General features: G+C 43.8%; 3 protein-coding genes across 7 annotated transcripts in view; 2 read left to right on the forward strand and 1 right to left on the reverse strand.

Moving 5' to 3' along the window:
* The window catches only part of hectd4 (HECT domain E3 ubiquitin protein ligase 4), a 69,540-nt gene that overhangs the window by 45,305 nt on the left and 3,227 nt on the right, over positions 1–21,008 (forward strand). For 4 of the 5 annotated variants that reach the window (XM_023958573.2, XM_023958575.2, XM_023958574.2 and 1 more), the window contains exon 76: positions 1,016–2,624. In XM_023958573.2, coding sequence (XP_023814341.1) covers positions 1,016–1,152 — 137 coding nt within the window. In that variant the 3' untranslated portion in view covers positions 1,153–2,624. Of the gene's footprint in view, positions 1–1,015; positions 2,625–19,147; positions 19,315–19,424; positions 19,621–19,777; positions 20,001–21,008 lie in introns of those variants that run through there. The other variant, XM_078952777.1, reaches the window with a different exon arrangement.
* Positions 3,790–5,920, reverse strand: LOC111947912 (L-serine dehydratase/L-threonine deaminase-like). The gene is made up of 8 exons (XM_023958578.2): positions 5,805–5,920; positions 5,521–5,677; positions 5,405–5,444; positions 5,173–5,312; positions 4,953–5,044; positions 4,457–4,684; positions 4,264–4,388; positions 3,790–4,185 (listed from the first exon to the last, which is right to left on the reverse strand). The coding sequence occupies exons 2-8, from the start codon at positions 5,671–5,673 to the stop codon at positions 3,992–3,994; spliced, it is 972 nt and encodes a 323-aa protein (XP_023814346.1). The 5' UTR covers positions 5,674–5,677; positions 5,805–5,920; the 3' UTR covers positions 3,790–3,991.
* On the forward strand, positions 16,991–19,114 carry LOC110015630 (putative E3 ubiquitin-protein ligase HECTD4). The gene is made up of 7 exons (XM_023958577.2): positions 16,991–17,125; positions 17,375–17,565; positions 17,790–17,936; positions 18,023–18,142; positions 18,251–18,406; positions 18,492–18,595; positions 18,839–19,114. Exons 2-7 carry the CDS (start codon positions 17,433–17,435, stop codon positions 19,112–19,114), a joined length of 936 nt encoding a protein of 311 aa, XP_023814345.2. The 5' UTR covers positions 16,991–17,125; positions 17,375–17,432.

Consider the following 21,008-nt stretch of genomic DNA (forward strand, 5'->3'; position numbering starts at 1 on the left):
TTAGGGCGCGCCCCACTATTTGAGAAGCACTGCCTTAAAGAAATATTCATTTTCCCACCGTGTTTGAAATCTTCTACATTCACTTGATATCTTGCGTTTCTTCGGTGCTGCCATTTCTGGTGACTCGTAAATATTCTTCTTTGCTTAATTTTGTTTAGTGGAGAAGCACATTTCTGTGACCGACTCCATCTAGTGTTGAAACTGAGAAGTGCAACAGAGTTGATCTCAAGCGCCATGGGCGGGCCATATTCAATTATATTTTCAAAATTTGCTGCGGGCCAATAAAAGCAGACCCCCGGGCCGCAGTTTGCCCGCCGGCCGTGGTTTGGACGCCCCTGCTCTACACCCTTCTTATCATATCTTTTGTGTTATTTGATGAAGTTTGCAGCTGTTTTTGTAAATTCTATTGCACAGAGTGGACACTGTTAGATTTCTGTGTGATCTTAGCTGCTTCTGCAGAAATGGAATCTGAGCTTTCAGAGTCAATTATCTTTTACTGAAGATGAGATTAGTGTGGTCACAAAGAAGTGTAACACCGCATTTTCTTGGCCCTTTGCTGTTTCATACGACGGAGTATTAGGGCCACCAAAAAAAAAAACCCCGTAAAGCCGGCTATACTGAAAATAATCTGATTTTGAGTCATCAAAAGGTTCAGAATCTCGTAATTTTTAACCTATAATCTGGAAATAAAGCTTCACAAAAGGCTCATCATATTTCATCTTCAAGCTAGGCTCCGATAAACAGACAACTTCGGTGTTTTCTCCTTGTTAATCTACGACTTTTTTTCTCGTAAATTTAGGAGATAAAAAGTCGTAAATTTATGAAATAAAAACTCGTAAATTTATGACTTTTTATCTCCTAAATTTACGAGATAAAATCTCGTAATTTTACCTTTTTTTAGTTTTTGTTTTTTTGGTGGCCCTAAAACTCTGTCATAGTTTCAAGCAGTTTCTGTGATAAACATTTGTGTGTGTGTTGTGTTTTTTTTTCTCATCATGATTCCTCCCCTCCTCAGGTCAGTCAGACTCCCGCTACATTCGCGTGGAGACCTGCATGTTCATGGTCAAACTGCCCCAGTACACCTCTCTGGATGTGATGCTGGAGAAGCTACGCTATGCCATCCACTACCGCGAGGACCCTCTGAGTGGTTAAGAAGAGCTGATGACCCATCATTCCCGTGTATATCTTACTTTTGACTCCTCCCCTTTAAAACCTCTGGCTCTGCTGCACCAACAAGCCTGAGTTACAAAAGATATTATTTGTTTTTTCCCTACAGATTTTTATTGCATTTAATCCAAAATTTAAATTCCATGAATAGAGAATTCAGGGAAGATGATCTAGATCAGCACTGACTTTTCTGCAAAGATTGATGCCGGTTTGCACTGAATATGAAGACTGAAGTGAAAGCAACTGTCACAGGTTTTTTTTCTTTGCCTTCTTTTTTCTTTATCCATGCCTTTGCTGCAAGGGTCTTTACTGAGAGTGTTATCCTGGCTATATGTGAGATGAAAAAGCAAAATGATTGTCATCACATAACTTGACATTGGAGGGTGAGGTACAATTTCTTCCAGAAAAAGAGGAAACGTGTGGCTGCGCCTGTTTTTGAGCAGCTCCGAACAAAAAAAAGAAATGCTGTACAGGACAATATGTCGTTTTACAGCCTGTTTGAAAACACATCCTGCTAATGGACAAATAACTTATGCCTAAAAGTACATTTTATTAGGGGTGTCAAAGAGAGGATATTCAAGGCATGTAAAAAAAAAACAAAAAAAAATTCATTGATTTTTTTTTTAGTTTTATTGAATCTTTTCTGTAATATCTGAGTTGGTGTGGCAGCAAAGGAGGGTTTTTCAGGTTCATCCAACCTGTCTGGTTTTTGAAGGCGATTTCATGAGCTGCTCTTACATTTAATTTGTGTGTGTGCGCGCGTGTGTGCTACTGAATGTGCAACAAGCCTGACTCCCCCCCTCACCAAGAAACATCACAGTGAAGACGTACACTGGGGAGAGGAGGCAGGTTATCCCAACTCCTGCCTTTTCTTTCAGAAACTGTCTTTTTCATGCTATCCATCGTTAATTCTGTAGCCTGTAAATAGACTTAAGTTATTTATGATGGCAGTTTATTTTTTAAATTTCATCTTGATTTATTATGCTCATTGTTAACAGAAAACAAACAACAAAAAAATGTTTTTTTTTTGTGAGTGACATCAGCCTTTTACTTGAATTGACAGCTGAATCAAAATTCTGCAGAGTGGATTGTAGAATCTGCTTGTGAGTTTTGCTTTTTGGTTCCGATTTTTTCTTCTTCTTTTTCAAGGGTGATAAGGCGCTGCTATCATGGATGCTCTCTCTTTGAGTCCCCCTCACCTTCATAGGAGGGGAATGGTATGTTATAAAATGGACATATTCCATACAAAAGAGGTGTTGCGATAAAATATGTGCTGTATATTTACTTGATATTTATTACAGTTATTTATGGTTGCATTAACTTAACTTCTTTTATTGTCTTTCCTCTGCACACCAGAAGCGTAACATATCTAAAATGAATTATACAGATGTAAAAGAAAAAAACTGAAATGGCATTCAAGATTTGTGTCATAATAAAGAAATGTCTTCATGTACAAACATGGTTTGGATGATCATGTCTCCTCCTCTTTCTGTGTTTTCCCTCCTAAAACGTGGATCCGTTTTTTTTCCTGTTCTTGGAAACCACTCTCTTGGCTCCTTGGTTGCCAAGTTCATGCATCATTATGAGCTCTCTTTGTGCGTTTTTACGCAATACCCTGCTTTGATTACGTCACCGCTGACGGTAAACCAGAGAGCCACACCCCTGATGGTAAACCAGAGAGCAGCTGGTGCTGGGACAAACGGGTTCTGGCTGGATCCATTGTGCTCGTCTATTACTTCAGTTCTTTTATGTACACTAGTCAGTGGAAAGCAATGTGCAGTGGACAGGCATAAATACCAGCTCATGAGGTAAACAAAAGAGACTTGTTTTTAATGAATGATGCCATACGAGCTTTTTTGTTGATGCCCCGTTATCCCAGTTCTGTAGAGAGTGAGTCAAAAATTCAAAAACAGAACCTGAAGCATCAGTAGATGGTCTCTCTCCAGCAGGTTGACTCATCAGTTTTGGAAGAACCAGCTTAGAACCTGCAAACATCCTCTGTGTCTGACATCAGACTCTTTGCTCAGTTAAAACGATTCCCTCCTTCTATCAAGTAGAAACAGGATGAGTAGTGCTGGGAAATGATGTGGGCCATCTTAATACCTTAAATCCATGAACACACAAATCTAACAAGACTCTGGTCACAGTGGTAATCTGAGTAACTTGGAACACACAACAATACATGTTGATGGTTAAACACTTTCAAATTAGGATTAAAAGACACCTCTGCTCAATTATTTTGCTATGCAATAGTGCTGAATCAAATGCTTTAAGCTATTTCTCTTCTCTGGATTATGAATGTGTCATTTTAAAATAAGAGCCCTGTTTTACAGTTTGTTTTGAATCATTTCAAAAAGGAAATTAATTTGTTAAGCTTCTCGGGTTTTTTTTCTGGCTTTGTGCAAAGATATAGGTCTAACCTGATAAATATACAGCTGACCTAAAAGGACTTTATTCACACTGTGTAATGTGTCTTCATTATAAGCATATAGGCAGACAAAACAAAGAGGCCATAATTAAAGGAAGACAACTATAATTTATTGATATTTTTAAATGCAGAAAATATGAAAACTGGAAATCACTGATATAGCATTTTTACTAAGCTGGCTGATTAAGATCAAATACAAAATCAACTGGTTTAATTTGACATTTCTCAGATTCAGACCAACTTAATTTACCATCACTCTTCTTTTTCCACATTATTTTTTAAATAAAACATTTTTCTAGCAGTGTTCATCGGTCTCAGTGCATATACTGAGTTGGGTTCAGAATAATCTCCGGAGCACATCAATAGAGAGAGGAAAAAAGGGTCGGAAAGATCCAGTTACATCATTCCAAGTTTTTTCTTCAGCTTCCTCAACTCTTCCATGCTGATGTTGTTGCCGCCGCACACCACAACCACCACTGGACCCAGCTCCTCCGCCAGCTTGCCCTCACTCTGCAGCTTTCTGATGATGTGGCTGTACACGGCTGACAGGGCAGCACCGCAGGCCGGCTCCACCAGGATCTTCTCATCATCTGCAGAAAAAAGTTCACTTGCAGAGATCAGATGTGACATCTCAGCTTTTTTGCTGATCTAGAGCTGTACCTACTTACCTACAAAGTGATCTACGGCTCTCACAGCCTCTTGGTCTGAGACGACCTCAGAGAAGACTGTGTGCTCGCCCACCAGTTTCATAGTCTGTGCAGACACCCTGAAAATACCCAACGTGGTGGCAACACTGCAGAGCAGAGCAGAGGTCATCCCCACGTGAACAAGTGCTGGTTTTCTTAAGGTTGTGTTCAGTACCTTGTAATCGCAGGTAAGGTCACAGGTTTCCCAGCCTTCATGGCAGCATTGAGGGAGTGTGCTCCATATGTTTCTACGGCTACAATGGGGACATCAGCCCAGTTGACGCGACGCAGCCCCTCCACCACTCCATTCAGCAGACCTCCGCCTCCCACTGACACGACGATTGCCCCAGGCTTCTCCTCGAGGTCAACCGCCAATTCCATCACCAGAGACGAGTGGCCTTCCCTGGGCAAAAACCAATCCAAATTCACTCCATAGGGTTGTCGTGCTACATCAGGAGTTTTCCCAGGATCATTTTCACAGCAGGGAATGCATGTATTTATGTCTGACACTTTGTCACCTCCGTTACCTCGCTGATAACTTATCTGCCATCTCACCTCTACAATAGTCTATATATAGATCCAAACTGGATAACAAAAGAAGTTACAACCGATAGTAGCTGATTAGGCTTCTCTGAGGATTTGTGCTCAGTTATGTCAGCAGATGGTCTTACCAGATGAGAGGGTCATCAAAGGGGGAGATGAAGATCCAACCTGGGTTGTTTGCTACAAGTTGCATTCCAAAGTCAATACTTTCATTCATATCCTAAAAAGAAAAGTTTTCAATTGATCAAAATTTAAGATTTGATTTTTTTCCTTGATTAGAGGGGAAGGTAATATCTTTTTCTGTTTACCGTAAATGTTACCAATTTTCTAATAAAAGGAGTTATTAACCTTTCCACTAATAATAACCGTTGCTCCTTCGTCCTTCAGCCTCTCCACAGTTGAGTCTGGTGTGACACTTGGAACTACTATGGTAGCAGGGACCCCAAGTTGGCGTGCCGAGTAAGCAGCTGCCATACCTGCATTTCCTCCTGTTGATGCCCATGTTCTGAAGTTACACATATGCACAACCCAGCACGGCCAAGCAACCGTGTTAATTGTTTTTATTTTTTCAACATATTACCCGAAGAGCAGACAAATCGCTCACATCCTCGCTCCGCCCACTACAAGGACAGCCAAGAGAAACAGTCAGCACAGGTCCCAACCAGCATGATCTTTCAAAAACGGAGCTCCACTCACAGTTTTGCAAAAGTGACCAATGCCTCTGATCTTGAAGGATCCTGTTGGCTGAGAGGACTCCAGCTTGATATACACAGAGGTCCCAGCCAGCTTGGTCAGAGCGAGGCTCTGCCTCACTGGAGTGGCCACGTGAAGAGGCTTTTGGGTCTTCATCTCACTGATGGAACACAGACATTGAATTACAAACATCCGTACAAAGCTCCAGAGGAAATTATTTTAACTTGATGAGGTTCTTCTTGATGCTCATCCCAACATCTGTCCATAGATATTCAAGTTCAGCTTACCTGGAACAGGTGCAGCAAGAAGAATCTGGTAGATTTTGATGCTTGTGATGCCCCTTAACTGATGTGAAATCCCTTTATACCTGCTTTGTTGTGGGCTTGGCACAGGAAGCACATCTCCAGACCAATCAGCTTCAGGCTTTCTGTCAGCTGACCCCGCCCACTGAGTGTTTAGATGGGGGTCCGAAGATCATTCCCTTTTGTCTTTTATTCCATTTCATCAGACTTTAAACTATGGATACTCCATCTAGTCTAAACTTGTGCTTTAACTATGTGCTGTAAACAAAAATGAGGACTACAAACACTGACTCAGCACATTTAGGAGACATTTCATGAAATCAGTTCATACATACAAGCCCAACTTTGACTTTTTTTTAAATCTTTTTGTTCATTTTCATTATCTATTTCTCCACAGATGGTTTCGTGTCAAAACAGCTAGATGATCTGATTTTGTTGTCATGTCATGTTATTTATTTATAAAAAGTGTTTTTGATTGGTCAGTTATAGTTTTTTTCAGTTGAAGTAAAGATTACTTCCTGTAGAGAAGTCACATGATTCGTTAACCACAAAAAGGCTCTATTGATTCCCCTAGAACTCTAAAGACTGTTATTTTTTTAACAGCATTTAAATAAATAAATAAAAGCTTTGTGAGCCACCTTCTCTTTAATCTGTTTGTCTTAAGCTACACAACCTAAATTTGCTGTTTTCAAACATTCCTTTGTGGCTTCTCTGTCTATGATTAAAAAAAAAAAAACACGTTGTCACTGTCATGGCTAGTAGGCGTAGCGACTCAGGTACTGGAACCCGGAAGGAGACTCGGCAGGCAGTGAGGTGAGTAATAATGACGTTTAATAAGATAGTCAGGATATTGTTGAGTTCCAGAATCTTTCCAGGTAGCCCAAGGTGTGGTTGAAGGGTCTTGCTGGCAGCAACCGCGTGATCCGAGATGGAGCCAGAGATCGTCAGGGTGAGACGGCCAGAGATGAACCGTAACCGGGTAAGTTCCACAGGAAGGCGAGGTCCTGGAGTGAATGCAAAGACAAAGCTATCAGTTGAGAGCATGAGACAGGCAAGGGCTAGAATCAAGGAGAGGCCAGGAGATGCACCGTAGGAGTACAACGAACTAGCGTCGGTTACAGGTCCGTGGTCTCCTTAAGAGTCTGCCGGCTGATGAGGATGAGGAGGCGCAGCTGGAGGCATCAGGTGGTGGAGCTGATGAGGAGGAGTGATTTGCCGGGGGCACCGTGACAGTACCCCCCCCCCCCCCACACGACAGCCTCCAGGGGGAAGTCGTTGATGAGAGAGGGGTCCAATATGAGGGAGCGAGATACCCACGACCGTTCCTCTGGGCCGTAGCCCTCCCAATCCACCAGATATAGAAAACCGCGACCCCGGCGCCGTACGTCCAGAATTCGGCTAGCAGTAAAGGCCGGGGCGCCATCGATGAGCCGGGCGGGTGGTGGGGAAGCAGACGGCGGGCAAAGGGAGCTTTGGCGGAAGGGCTTGATTTGGGACACATGGAACGAAGGATGGATCTTGAGGGCAGCAGGTAACTTGAGGCTGACACAGTTGGGGTTGACGATACGGTCGATGGTAAAGGGCCCAATGTAGCGGGGAGCCAACTTACAGGACGTAGCTTGGAGAGGAATGTTCTTAGATGAGAGCCACACCTGTTGCCCTGGCTGGTAAGAGGGACTCACCACCCTGTGGCGATTCGCGATCTGGCAGTTGCTCTCCTTAGTACGAAGGAGAGCAGCCCGAGCCTGGCGCCAAACATCCTGGCAGCGCTGGAGATGGAGCTGTACGGAGGGCACTGCCAGATCGAGCTCCTGGGTGGGAAACAAGGGTGGTGAATAGCCCAATGATGCCTCAAAAGGTGTCATACCCGTAGCTGCTGAAGGATGGTTGTTGTGAGCGTATTCCACCCATACGAGGAAATCCGACCAGTCCCCCTGGTTCTGGGCCACCAGACAGCGTAGGGAAGCCTCAAGCTCCTGATTGGCCCTTTCGGCCTGACCGATAGATTGGGGATGATACCCCGACGAGAGGCTGATGGAGGCTCCGAGGGCGGAGCAAAAAGCCTTCCAGACTTGGGATGTGAATTGTGGACCTCGGTCAGAAACAATGTCGGATGGTATGCCATGATGACGAAAAACATGATTAATCAGGATATTGGCTGTTTCGGTGGCTGTGGGCAGTTGAGAGAGAGGGATGAAATGAGCAGCTTTAGAAAAACGGTCAATGATGGTGAAAACAACCGTAAAACCCTGAGAGGGAGGCAGTCCAGTGACGAAATCAACGGCGATGTGGGACCAGGGTCGACTAGGTGTAGATGGAGGATGGAGATGACCAGCAGGAGGTGAGTTGGATGACTTGGCCCTGGCACAGGTGGTACAGGCAGCGACGTATTCGCGTACGTCGTCCTCCATGGAAGGCCAGTAGAATCGACGCTTTCAAAGCAGGAGGGTGCCGCGAACGCAACTGTGGCACCCGATTTTAGACGAGTGGCCCCAGGTGATGACGTCCGATCTGAGTCTATCGGGAACAAACAGGGTACCAGGTGGACAGTCAATAGTATCAGGTTTCTCACCTTGGGCCTGTTGTACTCTCACTTCAATGTCCCACGTGAGGTTGCCCACAAATAGAGAGTCCGGAATGATGGGTGGTGTAGCAAATCCGTCAGTGGTGCTGTATTTCCGAGACAGGGCATCAGGTTTTCCGTTCTTGCTGCCTGGACGATAGGTGATGGTAAAACAAAATCTGTCGAAAAACAGACACCAACGGGCCTGTCTGGAGTTGAGTCTCTTGGCTGAACGTAGGTAGGCCAGGTTTTTATGGTCAGTCCACACAATAAACGGTTGTTCTGCCCCCTCCAACCAATGTCTCTATTCCCCTAGTGCAAGCTTGATGGCCAGTAGTTCTCTATTGCCGACGTCGTAATTACGTTCTGCAGGGCTGAGTTTTCTTGAAAAGAAGGCACAGGGTTTAGGTTTGCCAGATGGTGATTCACGCTGGGATAATACGGCTCCTACCCCAGAGTCTGAGGCATCAACTTCAACAATAAATTGTTTGTGAATATCGGGTTGTATGAGAATGGGAGCTGAAGTAAACAGTTTTTTAAGGTTTTGGAAAGCCGAGTCGGCGGCTGGGTTCCAAACATAGGGGACCTTGACAGAAGTAAGTTGGGTGAGTGGGGCTGCGATACTACTGTAATTCCTTATGAATCTCCTATAGAAGTTGGCGAAACCCAAAAACTGTTATAGCTTTTTGCGAGATTGGGGAATTTCCCATTCAGAAACGGCTTGAAGTTTTGAAGGGTCTGGTTTGATCTGGCCAGCCTCGAGAATGTAACCCAAAAAAGCTACAGAATCAGCATGGAATTCACATTTCTCGGCTTTAACAAAAAGCTTGTTTTCCAATAAACGCTCGAGGACAAGCCGGAAGTGGTGACGATGTTCAGCGGGGTTGTTGGAGTAAATGAGAATATCATCCAGGTAGATGAAAACGAAACGGTTCAGAAAATCCCGCAGGACGTTGTTAACAAGACGCTGAAAAATGGCAGGGGCGTTAGTGAGGCCGAAGGGCATGACTAGGTATTCATAATGTCCGAGAGGGGTATTAAAGGCGGTCTTCCACTCGTCCCCCTTTCAAACCCTGACGAGATGCTATGCGTTGCGAAGGTCTAATTTTGAGAAAATATTGGCTCCCTGGACGGAATCAAAGACGGAGTTCATAAGGGGAAGGGAGTATTTATCCTTTACAGTTATCTGGTTTAGCTCACGGTAGTCAATACAGGGTCTGAGGGTCTTATTTTTTTTTCTCAACAAAGAAAAACCCCGCTCCAACAGGTGATGAAGATGGGCGGATGTGACAGAGAGAGAGAGCTTCCTGAATGTAACTCTCCATGGAGAGTTTCTCAGGTCCAGATAGATTAAATAACTTCCCTTTTGGAAGGGGGGCTCCACTGAGGAGTTCGATGCTGCAGTCATAAGGCCTATGAGGTGGTAGAGCACAGGCCTTTGACTTACTGAACACAGCTTTGAGATCAAGATAACGAGACAGAACTTTAGACAAATCAACATCCTCCTGTTCTGGGAATTTGACAGTGACCGAGGAGGGAAGAGCAGAATGTAAACAATTAGCCATGCAAAAAGTACTCCAGTTAACAACCCGAGACTTAGACCAGTCTATTTGGGAGTTATGTTGACGCAACCAGGAAAAACCTAAGATAACCGGGGTTTGAGGAGAGTTGGTGACAAAGAACTGATGGTACTCGCGGTGATTACCAGACGAAATAAGCTGGATAGGTTCCGTACGTTGAGTGATCTTAGAAAGTAATTTACCCCCCAAACTGGCGGCCTTAACAGGAGTGACTATGGTTTCAACCCGTAATTTGACTAACGAGATTAGAATCTATAAGGCTGTGTTCAGCTCCAAAATCAATTAGGGCGTTACATTCATGAGCTTGGTTTAGGGAGCTGGTTTAGCTCGTGCTGGTTTGCGGCGCCTTCCGTCCGTGAAACCAGGGTTCGACTCCGGGCTGCTCCCTGTTCCCTTCTCTACCTCTGTGCCGGTCCCAAGCCCGGTTTGAGAAGGTTGCGTCAGGCAGGGCATCCGGCGTAAAACATTGCCAAGTTTACCATGCGACTTGTTCGCTGTGGCGACCCCTGATGGGAGAAGCCGAAAGAGGAAGAAGATTCATGAACTTGGTTAAGACATGAAAACTTGACAGGCATGAACAGGAAAGGCTCAGTGGTCTTTTCCGACAGGTCCCCTCGCGACCTGTCACCTAGCGAGGGGTTCGGGAGTTTAAACGAACGGGACAGTGTGAGACAGTGTGGCTGGCATCTCCGCAATAAAAACATAAACCTTCGTTGCGGCGTTTAAGCCTTTCTTCGGGGGAGATTTTCGAATGTCCTATCTGCATGGGTTCGTCAGCGAAGGTGATAGGGGTGTCGGCGCCAGCGGCCGTAGGTCGGTGAACCAGAAAGGGACGATGAGGAACATCAGAAGGGGGTTGACTTGGAGTTAAACTCCGTTCTGCCTGACGCTCACGGAGCCGTATGTCAGAGCGGAGCGCGGCGGTCACAAGCTCTTCAAAATTATCAGCTTCGGGTTGGGTACATGAATGATCTTTGATTTTTTCGTTCAGGGATTGATAGAAGATACCCTTGAGAGCAATGTCCGGCCAACCCGCCTCAGCCGCCAAAATACGGAAGTCTATGATGTGATCACTCACCGCACGGTTACTCTGCTTGAGGCTGAGTAACCGCCGGGTAGCTTCTTCCTGTTTGCGTGGCTGGTCGAAAACGAGTCGAAATTCACCAATGAATTGGTCAAAAGGGAGATGAGAGAGTGGATTGGTGGCTAAAAAGGCCTGAGCCCACTCAAGAGCTTTACTGCGGAGTGAATTGACAACTAAGGAGATCTTGCGCTGATCAGAGTGATAATACCGGGGTGCTTGTTGAAAGAGTAGACGGCACTGTAATAGGAAACCGCCGCATGCTTCTACGTCACCGTAGAACGGTTCAGGCTGCGACCGGATGTTTTCCTCCGGGGAAGCGGAAGTGACGATGGTGAGGTCATCGGAAGCAGGGGGTGTAGCAGCGGCGGTGGAACTATAAGCTTGGCCCGTAACTCCGGCCAGAGTGTGCGTGATGTTGTCCAAACGACGGAATAACTCCTGTTGAGCAGTGGACATTTGTGAGAGGGCGTTGGACTGGCGATTGAGCAACATACCTTGTTGGGTGATGGCATGGCGGAGTCCTTCCGGGTCAGCTGAGTCGGGTGAAGGGCTAATTCGTTCTGTCATGGGTAGCAGGCGTAGCGACTCAGGTGCTGGAACCCGGAAGGAGACTCGGCAGGCAGTGAGGTGAGTAATAATGACGTTTGATAAGAAAGTCAGGATATTGTTGAGTTCCAGAATCTTTCCAGGTAGCCCAAGGTGTGGTTGAAGGGTCTTGCTGGCAGCAACCGCGTGATCTGAGATGGAGCCAGAGATCGTCAGGGTGAGACGGCCAGAGATGAACCGTAACCGGGTAAGTTCCACAGGAAGGCGAGGTCCTGGAGTGAATGCAAAGACAAAGCTATTAGTCGAGAGCATGAGACAGGCAAGGGCTAGAATCAAGGAGAGGCCAGGAGATGCACCGTAGGAGTACAACGAACTAGCGTCGGGTACAGGTCCGTGGTCTCCTTAAGAGTCTGCCGGCTGATGAGGATGAGGAGGCACAGCTGGAGGCATCAGGTGGAGCTGATGAGGAGGAGGGGTTTGCCGGAGGCACCGTGACAGTCACATTTTACTGCACACCACAATAATCTGTCTTTATTACAAATTTATTAAAAAAAATAAGATTCAACATTTCTACATACCTTAAAACTTGAAGCAAAGTTTATCATTAATAAATCACAATTATAATAATAATATTATTATAAATAATACTTATTTATGTATAAATTAATTTAACAAGAAAAATACAGAAATTAATAATTGGATGATTTGGGTACAATCATAAAATATTTAAATCCTAAATTCTTTGGCTTATTTTCCATTTAATTTACACCACATGGGTTTATTTCTGTTTTAGATCTAAAGCATCATGTTAGCAAAAATGACTATGTTTGTGCTGAATCCAACCCTCCTACTCTGATTTGCTTAAAAAAGGTCACATCACAAAAACCTTAGTCATCACCTTTGCACAGCATTATTGTTTACATTGTTTGATGCAGAAGTCTAATGGAAGATTTCTTAAACGATCCACTGCTAAGGATTTACACATGCAGAATATATTAACAATTCCAAAGCTGTTTGTGTTGATTTACCTTGTCTGCATGTCTGCAGTTATTATATTCAATTAAGCTGGCAATCTAAAACTAAGAATTATTTGGGGAAAAGCTGATTGTGGAGCAATATGAGCAAATTTATGTAACAAACTTAAAGAAATCTGGCTCCGTAAACAAAAATTATGAAGACACATTGTGAAAAAAGCATTTGTCAATTACTGACTCTGCAATTTGTGCCACTTACAAAGATGAGATCTCTGTAATGTTTCTTTATTTATACACTTCAACAGTGAGAGACAGAATGTAAATAAATGTAAATAACATTTTATGATTTTTAAGTATAATAAAAAATGGACAATGAAAAAGTTCAGCTCATTTGTTTGTAATATAACCCTGGTTTTCAGTGACAGGGGTTAAATATTTCCCGAAGGTCTTTACCAGATTGCTCACATGGCTACTATTTTGGTCCATCCTCCCATGCAGTTCTTCTAAAGAGCTCTGTCGCTGGGTGACACAGACTTTCAACTCCCTCCACAGATTCACTGTTGGATTGAGGTCTGGAGACTGGCTAGACCCGTTTAGAACCTTGAAATGGTTTTAACGTAGTTCCTTCGTTGTCCGGGTGGTCTGTTTGGGATTGTCGTCATGCTGGAAAATCCTGTCACTTTTTTATCGTTATTGCTCTCGCAGATGGAAAGAGGTTTTTAGCCCAAAATCTCTCAATACCGTTGCTTAATTAGCATCTTAAGCAATGTGTTTTTCTGTCAGTTGATGATGCTGATCGCAATGCTAGCAATTTTAGCCACATCAGCATAGCAAGCATAGTTAGCATAATTAGCATTTTAAGTAATGTGTTTTTTTGAGATAGTTGATAATGCTGATCGCAATGCTAGCAATTTTAGCCATATTAGCATAACTAGCACAGTTAGCATAATTAGCATGTGCAGCTTTGACTATCCTTGATCAAAGGTGGGCGGTGAGTTGGGCATGGAAGGCGGGTTGCGTCAGCGGGCCATACAACGTTAAAGTAAAAAAAAAAACGTTTTTTGGTTTTTCATTACAAAAGTTGTATTAATTTTTCAACTGAAAAATTCTTCCTCCTTGTTATTCATCATTTACTTTTCACTGAACTATGTCATTTTTAAATTATTGTTATCACAGACCTTACAGAGGTTATTATAAAACATATACTTGACTTTATTTCTCTCTTTGTTTTTGTTTTGTTCCATAGATTCTGACATTTGAAACCAAGAACCCAGTAGAACTTGCAGAGCGCCTTCGTGCAGTCTGCGGGAATCAGAGCAACGCATATGCCCGTCTGCTGGAGTACCGCCTCAATGCTCTGTGTGGCCTGTGGGGGGCGCAATGGCAGCTGGCTTTGGAGGAGCAGCAGAAACGGGAGGGAACCGGAAGGGCTGACGAGGAGACCTTAGCCTTGCTCAAAAGACAAGGTCTGCTCCAGCAACCCGAACAGGCTCCCTTCACTTCCCGCGTTGGCCTGCTGTTAGTCTTCCCCCTTCTTCAGTCCCAAACTCGCAGCGACCCGGCGCTCTGCGGGGTCACGGCTGAAGTCCTCCTGTCCTGCCTGCGGGATTGCCAGCCTCTCAGCCTCAGCAAAGAACCCTCCGACTGTCTCAATGGGCTGGAGGGACTCCTGTGCTCCTGGCTGGAAGATGGCGCTCAGGAGTCAGGCCAGCCTCACGGGCAGGGACGTTCACAGGCTCTCCACACACAGAGGCAGAGGGAAAATGCTGCTGCTGCTCTAGTGGCTCTTGCATGTGCCAGGTTGACATTCTATTCAAAGTTTCTTAGTTTTTTTTCTCTAGTATGTATTTCTTCTTTTTTACAGAACAAATTCATCCTTCTTAAAAGACCTACGCCGATCATTTTTTTAATCTATTGTAAAAGTTTCCCAGTGGTCTTTTAATCATGATTGTGCGGTTTTTACCCAAAATCCAAAAACCTGTGACGTTTTCTAGGACATAGTTTCTGCAGAGCGGCAAGAGTTCATCAGAAATTCATCTGAATTGTGGGCATGAGAGTTGGGGTGGAGCAACCCCGCCCCCCTTTCCCTCCCATGTTGCGGAGCAGAGAGCTTGTGGCCTGCCAAGCGTACCTTTTACGTCATGGATCAGCTCTTTTTCAACCAGCCTTTTTTTCCGTCTGATTCACAACAATTTAAATAAAAGATACTCAGAAACATTTTTAGCTTAATCTTTATGTTTGTTTTTCTATCATTAGAAAAAGGCAACAAGAATGCCAAAAATTCAGTTTTCATCAGAGCGTGTATTTAAAATACTGAAGAACCTTGTTGATCTCATTTACGAGAAATTTACGAGATTTTATCTCGTAGATTTATGAGATAAAACGTCGTTTTACTTTTTTTTTTTTGGTGGCCCTAAAACTCTGTCGTAAGTTAGGTCTCTTTTCACTGTGGTTTTACTTTTTCCACTTGTGGCTTGAAGCAGACGTTCTGGCTCTGTGCACAGAGTTTCGTTTTCATCTGAACTAACAGACTGATTGAAATATTGCTATTTTTCTCACAAACTCTAAAGTTTTTTCCCCTTTAATACAGAGGACTAGCATACATTTGATTATATTGGTGCCTGAACGTTTGTATTTACTAGTGACATCTGACCTTGACTTGTCCGAACCAGAACTGTCTCTGCCTTTTGTTCTGCCTCATTTGAGGGTTAGGGGTTAGAGTGCTCTTTGTTGTAAGGCTCTGTCCTGCTAACAGTGGCAGCTCATTAAAAAACAATGGACTTTACGCCCTGTGATCTCTCATGGTGGTGTTGTCTAGAAAACCTAAACATGAATGGGTTTTTTGTTTTACACTGACATTCTTTCCTTTTCGCTGTCACCCCCCCCCCCCCCGCCCTTGTGATAAATGTTCAAATGAACATTCCAGTTTTTTTTAAAACTTTTTGTTTTGTTTTGTTTGCAAAAAGCAAGAATTTCAAATTTTTTCATTGGATTTGTTCAAGTCACAGTTGTCTCTGAAGCCAAATGATTTATTTGGTAAACTTCATTCAAAATTCGTTTATAAAGGTCTAATTTGACAATTAGAATGAATTAAAAGAAATGCCTTTTAATTTTCAAAATGTCACTGCATCAAATGACTCAAAACTAAAATGAAAAAGCAATACTTCAAAATGCTTTTTCATTTGATACTTAAAAACCGCTTATTCTGTTTCATAATTAAAATGAAAATGCAAAGAGGGGATTACATTTGCGTTGTCACATCCACCCTGCGAAAAGTGTCTCATAATTCAATTCCACTAAGCATTTCCAGAGGGGAGGCGGGGCGATGACGTCAGTGCTTTCTCCGTGTGTCCGGCTGCTAAGAGGCACAGACACACCAGGAGCAGTGGAGCTTTGTGTCAGCGGCAGGGGAGAGGGCTTTGTGACGTTTGTGCTCCCCTGATGATTGTACACAGCTTCTCGGGACAACGTAGCAGTATTTCGGCCTTCTGCGGTCCTGCTTCGGACGCACCGCGGTTCGTCGAAACTTTCCCCCGGACCGCCAAAGGCGGAGGTGCTGCTACGCAGACCTGAGAAACGAAACCATTAAATGAATTTGTGTTTCCAGTGATGTCCAGACAAAATAAAGGCTGATGTAATTCCCACATATTTACATCCAAGATAGTACAGTAATAAAAGGACGGATCCATGGCTGTGTTTCTCCAAAAGATGCGTGTTGGTGCAACCAGCAAACGTTTAGCATGGCGAAACCTGCTTCAGCTGTTGATGGGGCTCCAGCTGTCCTCGAACAACAAAATCAGCGCCACATGAACATGACAAAACCTTTTTTTTCAATTACTTTTACTATATTTTTTTGTGAAATTTTCTTTTCTTTTTTGTGTTCTAATAGCTGTCAACACTAGCTGTGGACTTCCTCTGAAGACTCTGAGGAAAACCCCAATGTATGTGTGTGGAACTTATCTAGTAATGCTGGTCTCACCTCCGGGTGTCTCTGGGAGTTCTGCCACCCGCTCCCTGTTTGGAGGTACCAGCAGCCTGTCCTCACTGAAAAGTAAGCTCTCTCAGAGATGCCTGCTCCTTGCTCTGATAAAAGAAAGTAAAACAGAAATCTGAAACTGCTTTTACGTGTTTTGGTTAAAGGAAGCTAAAATGACCTAACAGCTTTGTAAACTGGTTTCCTTTGTGATTAACTGTTGTCTTTTCTTGAGTTTTGGCTTCCAGCCTGGTCTTTCACCTGGCCGACGGTCAGTTCAGCAGCCGTGCAGACCTCATCGATGCTCCTGGCAGTTCTCTGGGCAGAGGAGCCCAGGTGGCAGGACTTGGTGCGCTCAGATTTGTCTTTAATAACAAGAATCCATTAAAAAAAATATGCTATTACAGTTAAATCATGCTTTTTTTTTCTAAATTCATGTTTAAAGGAGCCTGTTATGATGCACTGAACCACTTGATCTGGACCTGCTCCAGTGATTACATTCATCAGTGGTGCAATCCTGGAAACCAAGCGTTTCATCATGTGTGCCATAGGCTCGGTGTTAGCCATCTCATCAAAGAACCCAAAGGTAGACGCAAAGCACTTGTGGAAGGCACTTGTGTGACTCTAGGTGGTGATGGAGTATTTAGACTCTGTTTAATTAAAAGAAAATGTTGTTTTACTGCTAAACCAGAATTACACCACTCATTTATACACACTTGTGTCATTTTTTATCTTCTCAAATGCTTTTTATGGTCTTTAATAGTGCATATCCTCAATTTTTCCTTTTTGGTTTGACTTGGGCTCTGTCTTTAGAAGTATCCCTCTCTATTTTCAGATGCACTTGTATTGATACTCGTCACGCCCAGAAGGCCTCTCGAAAGTGGAGCTTGGTGATGGATGTGGCGTTGGTGCAGTACATCAACAGACTGTGCCGACACCTGGCTATCACGCCAGCCAGACTGCACCCCCATGAAGTGTACCTGGACCCCAGTGATGCTGCTGATCCCCGTGTGGCCTGTCTGCTCAGTAAGTGCCAGCCATCATGACAAAAAGAAAGAAAGATTGTACAACAGAAAAAAGGAAATGACTGAATCCAGCTCTTCTTTTTACGACAGAGTTGGATTTGCAGGAATCCATTCTGAATGTGTCTTTTGTTTTGTAGAGTGTAGAAACTGGAGAAACTGGTTCAGGTTCTTATTGGTTCAGTCCTTTTTAAGTTTTGGTGTTTTGTTTGCATTTGTTTGTTGCAGACGTGCCTGTGGAGAGCTTGCGCCTGCGCTTTGCTTTGCTGCAGTCGCTCAACAACACCCTGGAGAGTTTCTTTCTCCCTCTAGTGGAGCTAAGACAGACACACACATATCAGAACAGCATTGCCGCTCTGCTGTGTGAGGCTAAAGGTGAGAAAAATATCTGCATGTGTGAAAGGATTTCACTCATTCCTGGACTTTATGAAATTCACATCTGCCCTGTTCCCTGAAACCAGGTTTGATCTTCTACGACACTAAAGTCACTGTGATGAACAGAGTATTGAATGCTACGGTGCAGCAAACAGCTGACCATGCAGCTCCAGAAATTACTCTGGACCCTCTTGAGATTGTTGGTGGTATGTGTTCCTCTCACGTCTTCATGTTTGTTCGTTTTTTACTTGAACGTCCATTGAAACAGACTTAAGTTAACGCTTTTGTGATGTATTGTGGTTTTGAACCCGCAGGTGAGATCAGATCATCAGAAAACACCTATTTCTGCCAGGCAGCACGTCAGTTATCTTGCGTGCCGTCATCCCAGCTTTGTGTAAAGCTGGCCAGCGGAGGAGACTCAACCTATGCCTTCAATATTCGCTTCACAGGAGAAGAAGTTCATGGCACAAGTTAGAAGTCCTTATGTCTGTATCCTAGACCGTTCATGGAATCATGTTTTTTTCTTCTAAATCTGTTGCTGATGTGTGTGCACAGGTGGCTCTTTCAGGCACTTCCTGTGGCAGGTGTGTAAGGAGTTGCAGAGCTCTGCGCTCTCCCTGCTGCTCCCCTGTCCCAGTGCTTCAGCCAACCGGAACAAGGTGAAACACGATGTTCTCCTTGGAACCATGTGGTTTTTGTTACTGAGACGTATTGTCTTCTTTGTGGCCTGCTGCTGCAAGGACTTTTTTTTTCTTACCTCTTAGCACATTTTTTCTTCTCTTTGTAATGTCAAAGCATTTTTTTTAAATAAAAGTTGTCACTTGTAGCTGACTGATAACAGTTTCTTGATAAAACTTACCAATATAACCAGCTCATTAAAATATATTTTGTGCTGCTTTTAGGGGAAATCCATCTTGACTCCTTGCCCTATCAGCTATGCAGAGGAACAGCTGTTGCACTTCTTCGGTCAGCTGCTTGGCATCGCCATCCGCGCGGATGTGCCCCTTCCTTTGGACTTGCTGGGTTCCTTCTGGAAGGGCCTGGTGGGCGAGCCTCTCGACCCAGAGCAGGATTTGCAGGAAGCTGATGTTCTCACTTACAACTATGTCAAGAAGTTTGAAAATTTTAGTTTTGAGTCTCAGGATCTAACTGTTCTGGTACCAGTCTGGCACTCATGAACTATTCTGAACATTCTTCTCCTTATTTTCCAGGTGGCAGATGAAAGTGAGCTGGAAGCTCTGTGTGCTGAAATCTCCTCCCAGCACCATTCGGGGGAAAGCCCAGAGTCCCCGAGCAGACCCTGCTGCACGTTTACCTACTACACCATGACAGGTGAAGAGGTGGAGCTTTGTCAGGGAGGGCGGAGCTTCACTGTCAGGTAGACGAATAACAGGATGTTTCCGTTGACCTAATCCTACTACAGAATGCATTTTACGGATACTGGAGGTAATAGATCTCAAGTGTGCGTGTTTATTTTTGCTTGTTAAGCTGGGAGAACAAGGATGTGTATGCACGGGCGGTGAAGAGCCTCCGTCTCAGAGAGCTGCAGAATCTGGAGTGCATGACGGCGGTGCGGGCAGGACTTGGTTCCATCATCCCCCTGCAGCTGCTCACCATGCTCAGCCCGCTGGAGATAGAGCTACGCACCTGCGGCTTGCCTTACATCAACCTGAAGTTCCTCAAGGTGAAGTGTCATTAAATTCCCAAGTCGCTCCCTCCATTTAGTTTCATTTTACAAAAACGTTTAAAAAAAAACTCCTAGTAGCAGAGCAAGTAAGACGGCTATCAAAGAGGCTTTGTTTTGTCATCAAAGTTTGACTTTTTGATCCTTTCATCATCAGGCTCACACCATGTATCAAGTGGGTCTGATGGAGACCGACCAGCACATTGAGTTTTTTTGGACCGCCTTGGAGATGTTCACTCAGGAAGAGCTCTGCAAGTTCATCAAGTTTGCATGCAACCAGGAGCGAATCCCATTCACCTGCCCCTGCAGGGACGGTGGCCCAGACACAGCCCATGTTCCCCCCTACCCCATGAAGATCGCTCCTCCTGATGGGGCAGCAGGTAATTTCTCCAGATCTTTTCTCCTCTTCCAGCTTTCCCACGTTTAGCTCCACATACAAATTTAGCTCCTAACATTTGAAAACTCAGATTTACCAAATGCAGACTGTGGTACAAATAAAAATGATGAAAGGAGTGGAGATGGCAGCTTTAGGCACACACAACAATTTATTCTTTAGTTTTCGATTAACATTTTCTTTTAAAACGCGACTGTAATGAAAAAATGCAGGCGTGGATCATAATTGCTGTCCTTTCAGTGCTGGGCAGCTGTAATAATGAAACTTGGAGATTAGGTATTTAAAAATGTTTCTAACTTTGGCTTTTGTTGGAATAAATGGGGTTTCATTTGTTTGCACTTATTATGAGTGCAGAAAACTGGAACATCCAGCATGGAGGCTGCAAGTTTTCCTCTTTTTTCTCCTTGTTCTGTTTTTAAGGAAGTTATTGCTTTTTGCTTTCTTTGTCTTTGTAGAAACCCCTAAATCCACACAAAAAAAGATTCCCTAAATATCAGTTTTGAAGAGGTTCTTGCTTTTTATGTCCACGCTTGTTTAGTCTAGGTCAGGGGTCACTAAAAGAGCCATTTAGTTCAGTTTTTTGCTGATTAAAGGCAGTGACAGCCACCAAGTCCCACCTTTATGTTTATAAAAATAAACTTTATTTATATCTTTGTAGCCATTAAACTATTCACTTATAAAATGTAGATTTACAATAATTGAATAAAAAGTCTTATCCGCCCAACAACCAGCCCATTCATATAAGTCTTCTGCAGGAGACATTTGTTGTTGGATTGTGTCCTTTGACTCATATGAAGTTATCTACTAAGACATGATGTGCTTCAATAGAAAGATTCTGGCCTTCTCAGTGGTATCTCATGTTTTTGGGTGGGATATTGGGAAGTTTGGTTTCCTAGGGAAAATAAAACTGAGTCTGTAGAGGTCATAGCATTTTTGGCCTGGTTCTCAGGAGGATATATATTTATGCGTTTATAATTTGAACATATTTTATTTT

Source organism: Oryzias latipes, chromosome 9 (genome assembly GCF_053564925.1).
Source record: "Oryzias latipes strain Hd-rR chromosome 9, Olatipes_Hd-rR_3.1".
In the NCBI taxonomy this organism is placed as follows: Eukaryota; Metazoa; Chordata; class Actinopteri; order Beloniformes; family Adrianichthyidae; genus Oryzias; species Oryzias latipes.